This window comes from Salmo trutta, chromosome 10 (assembly GCF_901001165.1).
Source record: "Salmo trutta chromosome 10, fSalTru1.1, whole genome shotgun sequence".
Classification (NCBI taxonomy): domain Eukaryota; kingdom Metazoa; phylum Chordata; class Actinopteri; order Salmoniformes; family Salmonidae; genus Salmo; species Salmo trutta.
In genome coordinates, this window is record NC_042966.1 from 9133808 (window position 1) to 9140406 (window position 6599).

The 6599-nt window shown below is 47.7% G+C and overlaps 1 protein-coding gene across 5 annotated transcripts in view; it reads left to right on the top strand.

Moving 5' to 3' along the window:
* The window catches only part of LOC115201054 (thyroid hormone receptor alpha-like), a 205932-nt gene extending 201836 nt beyond the window's left edge, over window positions 1-4096 (top strand). For all 5 annotated transcript variants that reach the window (XM_029764283.1, XM_029764286.1, XM_029764284.1 and 2 more), the window contains one exon: window positions 126-4096. In XM_029764283.1, coding sequence (XP_029620143.1) covers window positions 126-376 — 251 coding nt within the window. In that variant the 3' untranslated portion in view covers window positions 377-4096. The remainder of the gene's footprint in view (window positions 1-125) is intronic.
* The last annotated feature ends 2503 nt before the right edge of the window (window positions 4097-6599 follow it).

The following is a 6599-nucleotide window of genomic DNA, read 5'->3' on the forward strand; positions in this document are numbered from 1 at the left end:
ATTTTTTTTTTCTTTTTGTCCTCCTTTCCTATGATAGGCTTGGTGAAATTTTACCCTCTCTGTTTACTGACACACACCTTCTTCTCTCCCTCCCACCCTCTTCCTCCCCTTGCCTTCGGTCACAGACCGCTCGGGCCTCACGAGCAGTGACAAGATCGAGAAGTGCCAGGAGACCTACCTGCTGGCGTTTGAACACTACATCAACTACCGCAAGCACAACATTCCCCACTTCTGGCCCAAGCTGCTGATGAAGGTGACGGACCTGCGTATGATCGGGGCGTGCCACGCCAGCCGCTTCCTCCACATGAAGGTGGAGTGCCCAACTGAACTTTTCCCCCCGCTCTTCCTGGAGGTCTTCGAGGACCAGGAAGTGTGAGTGGCGCTCCCCGCTGCCGAATAGTAGTGGGGCAACTTGGGAAAGGAATGGTCGTTTTTTTCTGGAGCGGGGAAGGGTTTAGGCAGGACTTGTGTTTCGCCGACATTTACGTGGTAAACAACAAACAACAGGCAACAACCACACACCAGCAGCAGGAGTCAAACAAACAATGATTTTTGCTTTTAACCAACCACCTCTTCATACCTGTTTTGGGGAATCAGTTTGGCGGCCCTCCCTGTCTGAGCAGTCTTATCCAGTGGGAGTTGCATCCCTTTGCCAAGGCGCACGCACACACACACACACACACACACACACACACACACACACACACACACACACACACACACACACACACACACACACACACACACTCTGGGTCCCTTCCCAGAGCCATATTGGAGGCACCTCAGTTGTCACTCTGTGCCACTAGATGGTGGTCTTCACAGCTTTGCACCTGTTAGAAATGATGGCAACCATGTTTTAAACTGGTCCGCTAATTTCAGTCTCAGAATTAGTGTAAAAACAAGAATTCAGGAGACGCTGTCACACACAAACAGAGGTCCTGAGCGTGTGCCGTGTAGCGCCTACCACAGAGCAGAGCTACCAGTACCTACTATCACCTCCCAACGCAACTGAGCCATGAGCGTGATCATGTTTGAAACAAGTCAGGTGCTATATTTATAAGTCTCCTTTTAATTGTCTGAAATGTGTAAAACTACAGACCGTGGCTCCGTATCTACCTTCAGTTCTGTCATTAGGGCCGGTTCCTGTGACTGACACACACACACACACACACACACACGGCAGACGTGCCTTGTCATTGCCCGTGCAGCTGGTGCCAGCAGTAGACCCTCTTATGAATGACAATTGAGCCCTTCTCTCTCCAATGAACGTTATCGCAGCGAAGGAAAGAGGGGAAGATGGAAGGGGGCCCACTGACGGTAGTTTTCTCAGAGGAGTAAGAGTGAAAGAAGAGGGGAGGAATAGGGAGAGAGAGAGAGAGAGAGAGAGAGAGAGAGAGAGAGAGAGAGAGAGAGAGTTAAATTGCTGGCAAGTAGATTCAGTGGCTGGAGACTGAACAGCATCCATACAGACTCCCACACCCTGTCTGAATAGCAGTGAACAAGGCAGGCAACTCATGTCTCACACACACACAAACACCTCAGAAACTCAAATGCCATGTTTACTGTACACATTGCAGTGATGTAGCCCTGACCTGCAGGGTAAGTTAGTCCGAGTCTGCGCATGTGTGACTCAGCTTAGTATGGCCCCTCCAAGCTACCATACTCAGTTGTTAGTGTAGCGGTCACTGAGAAAGGGCAAGGTCAATGACGTCTGCCATTTACCTCAAAGTGGGCACACCTTCAAGGCTGGGGCGCCGCCATTGCTCCTGTGCCGACAGGCTCTACCTCACCTCTGGACACAGGACAGCAGCCCCCAGCCTCCTCACCCACCCACCCACCCACCCACACACACACACTCTTAAGGATACTCAACAAACACACATAGGTGCATGGGTGGAAACTCATAAGCACACATACATTAAGACGAATCCCTCAAACACACAATCTCAGTACTACCACTCAGTTGTAATGAAATACCACTGAAGACAGGAGGGCCTGCCCTTCCCTATGGGGACCTCATTGGTTTCACTGACTTCTCTCCTCTTTTTCAGGGGAACGTAGCCATTACGTCCGGCTTTTCTCTTTTTTGTTATGCGGGACCACGTGTCACTTTTCGAATTTGGAGTCCCTCTTTTTTTTCCTTTCAGTTGAAACCGAAGCCAATAAATCACACGACGGAGGAAATTGCATGTACAGTCCGGCTGTCGCCCTGGAAGAGGATTGGCTGGAGGAGCGATACGCCGCGAGCAAGCGGAGAGCCCCAAGGTTACCAGGCCGTAAGACGGGCAGGTTTAGCACTGTTGAGGGGAGAAAAAAAGGTTCAAAGAGACAACCAATTTTCATTGAACGCTAAGCAGTAGTTTGTGAACGACTGAACGAGGCGGCGGGAGGGATGAATGGATGGATGCGTTTCAGCATTCCGGGAGCATGTGGAGGAACGCGTGAGGACACAGAGCCGAGCGGTGACTGGGATCAGGACGGCGGGTACTCATAGCAGATGGCCAAGCCTAACTGCAGCAACCTCAACCGCCGTAGGTGGAATCAACCCAAAATCGACTGTTACCAGACTTCAGAGCACTCTAGTGGAGCAGCCAGAGCCCCCTCACACTACTGCAGTAGTCCCAACCCCTCCCCCCACCCTCATCAGCAACTATACAACCCCTAATCCTCAAACCTAGCCCCAAGTCATCTGTCAGGCATGCCCCCTCCTCTGAGAGTCCTGGCCTACTCTGTATAACATAGACCACTGGGACAGGGCTCCCAACCAACCCTGTCACATTTTCAGTATTAAACCAACAGCCCTCCTCCCCAACCCTCCTCCACTCTGGGCTGGAGACGTCCCTGGGTGAGGGAGGGATGGTCCGGGGTCTGTTTGTCACTCATACACTCTCCTCTCAGCATTGGTCTCCAAGTCTACCCAGATCCAGCCCCCCCCCCGTACATACTCCTCCCCCTGCCCAACCACCCATTCACCCAACTCAATGTAGGAGGCCAACGGTAGGTCTGAAAAATGTACACCAAACTGAATCCATGCCTCTCCCTTGCGAGACAAGGCTGGCCATAACCGCTCACTTAGAGCGGCGTTACCGAATGAATGTGAACGGCAAAGCAGCAATGGGAGCGAGGTGAACGAGAGAGCGTAAGGGAGCGGGACAGAAAGAAGGTGGGGGGCATCAGCCCTTCCTTCCGTCCTTCATATGGCGTGGGTTCGAGGGGGGGATTATCACCCGTTGTCAAAGCACCGTTATGAACCCCTTATAACTCCCTCATTGAGACGTGAGTCCCCACCTTCAGCTCTCCATAAAGGAGAGCCACCAACTTTCACATGGAGACGATCGGCAACAGAAACAGAACCGCCATTCAATGGAATATGAAACTCCAAGCTTCTTTGACAAAGAACCAGTGTAAATTACAGGGAAAAAAGGTCCTTAGTTCTTGTGAGCCTATTGGGTGTGTGTGTGTGTGTGAAATGGTTGGTTGAAATGCTGCTTTTACCTTCTGAGTTGAATTTTTATTGAGAAAGAAATATATGATGATAATGATTATGAACCCAGAAAAGTGAAATGAGAAAAATAGGACTTTAAAAAAAAAAGACTCCTGAACAAAAGTTAAACGCTTGGAGATCTTTTTTCCGTCATTTTAGCTCAACGGTTGTTTTTTTTGGTGATGTTTCTGTATTTCTTTTACGCTTAAACTGCTTTGCGTAAAAGAGAAAAAAAGAACAGCCGTAGTCACTTTTTGACCATGCGTGCAGCGTAACATAGACATTTCACATCACCTATAGTTTGTGTTGATAAGCCAACTGTTCTGTTGTCTGTATATCTGTCTGATTGTCCGTCCCTTTTTTCAGGAGGAATTTACATCAAACAAAAAACAGGAATATTTGTTTTATATATATATATATATATATATATATGTATGTTGTTTCCTTTTTTATGAAAGAAGACTGAAAAAAAATCACAAACAGGAAAAATAATGCAACCGAAACTGAAACACAATCTTCTCATACCTCGCACAACACAAAACTCAAACGGAACTTGGGAGGGGTGATGATTCACAGGCACATGTGGAAGTGCGTAAATGCATTCAAAAAAAAGAACATTGAGGTATATATATGTGCTTGTGGCGTGTTCGCATCTGCAGCGATTACAAAAAGACTCACCCAGGAGGATTGTGGACACAACATAAAGTAAAGTCTCGCATCATCAACAGGTGCTCAACAGGTGCTGAAATGGATTGCTGGCAGTTGGCCCCTCCCAGGTGTATCCACGACCATAGATGGTGACGTCAAATGTGAATGGCCCAGAGCTTGGGGGGATGTCTTTTATAATGGCTGAGTGCTCTATGGTATTGAATGTAGCTGATAGGACGGGGCTGGATCTGAGTCCGGTACCCACAACCTCACTTCCGCTCACCAGCAGAATGGACAGTGGTGTCACATAGACGTTACACGCAAACAAACTGAGAATATTGCCCATCTGCAAGGTGCAATATATACAGTATGTTTTTTTTGTAAATACTTTTGTTTTTTTTATTCTTTTTTTTGTTTTAATTTGGCCACAACCAAGGATGTAAATACAAAAAAAAATGAAATATGAAAAACCAGTATATGTAAAAACATATGCAACACTCACAAACTGGATGTTGAGGCTTGAGCACCAACTTTGCCGGCACTTGCGTCCCACCATCTTGTAAAATAAGTGGGGAGGGGGAGAAACGCAATGTATATTAACGCTTCATACTGTACATCTGTGTGCTTGTGTGTGCACTCTCACACGCGCTTGTCGATCCGTATTCAGAAGTGACCCTGACGTTAAGCATCCCTGTGCCTCATATTCTTTGCAAAGAGATAGCTAACCATCCCTACATTATGTCCTGGCCACAACTCAAAGCGCTATACTGTCAAGGCTATACACTGTGTGTCCACCAACTGACTGGTCTCTCCAGGTTAACGACGGGAGTGGGTAGCAGCCACAGTAGACAGAGGATGTGAAGGTGTAGTGGATATTGCCGTTTAGAAGGGGAGGGGGGATGGCAAGACTTCGCTAAAAGAGAAATCAGTCAATATTCTTCTCAATGTAAAAGCTACGCGTAAACCACAGCTTGCCTGGCTACATGTTAATTTGGGATAGCCCATTTCATGGAATCCCCCAACAACCCTGTCCTTTCATCAGCAGTCTTAGCATGGTTCAGTCCAACAGGCTGAAACATGGGGAGAGGGAGTAGATTGTCTGTGATGTTTCGGGGGGGGGGGGGGGGGGGGGGCTGCGTTTGCTCCACATATATGTCAAATGTAGAGTTTTGTGAAAACAAAAGAAGAAACGCAAGTAGCAAGATGCCTATGCAAATCCCTTACAACCCCTCCAAAAGCGTGCTCCCTTTACTGGCGAGGCAGACTGGCAGTCATGTTTAAATTAAAGCAGTTTCAACCTTGTCCGGATTCCCCTGACCCAACTCAACTGCATGAATCCCACTGGTCCTGATTTGATCTGGGTACAAAGGCCCTTGCTACTCTGTGCGGGCTGAGGGTCAGGGCTGTCAAATGAGTGGGGCCCAGGGTTGACGGGATACTCAAAGGCTCTGTCTCCAACCATGACCCAGCTCACCGGCTGGTCCCTGGGGTCCAACAAGTCCACTTGTAGAAATGACAAAACGCCAAGTGTTGGAAGGGCACTGTCATAGAAAAGTTGTGCTGTTGTTAACTGCTCCAGAATCAGTGTGTGTGTGTGTGTGATATGTGTCTATCTGTGTTACAGTATTTGTCTACATGATACAACGCTCTCATGGTTCAGCAGATCGATTCGGTGCTACCTAACGAGGCCCCACGCAGCCTCAGACGAGTCCCTACATTTTTGTATCGTTCTTTTAGAAAGATGAGTGAAAAAAAAAGAAAAACCGCTGGCGTAGATGAGCTTTAAAATATTTAATCTAGCGGCCAAAGGAACGTCATTGAAGACGTCATGGCGCTCAGTGGGCGGTGAGCGACGCACGATTGGCGAGATGCGAGTCACTTGTGCAATGGCCGGATGACCTCTCAACTCTCCTCATGGAGGTCAAAAGCCAGACCACTCAGAGGCACGAGCGAATGCACTGATGCACAATCATTGAACAAACCAAGTCGCCACACATAAACAGGACAGCTTTAACCCACTGTACACTGACATAGCAGCATGTACGTAGTTGAGACGCACTTCCAGTAGCCTCGATTCTCGAGTCTTTCCGGAGAATATAATAATATAAAAGCAGTTAATGATTGTGTCAGCGTAAAGAGTTGAAATATACCGATTGCACCCGATAATGACCAAATAGCGCCTGCAACATTTCAACTATTACTTAGAATTAGTTGAGCCGTTATATTAGTGTCGATGTAGCCTCAAAGCCGTAGCAGTTGACAACATTCTTATTTTTCCAAATGTTTTGAATGAAGTGCGTTATGTGAGCGAGTGGTGCTGTAGTATAACTAGTCTTGTCAGACCCTATTAGGCGATTTACTGGGAGACAATATGAATTTGCATGGCTGGTTTTAACACGCATGACCCATGAGAGTGTTGGCTAGAACACCTACTCTAAACATGCACGCTCGCAGACACGCACCTTGT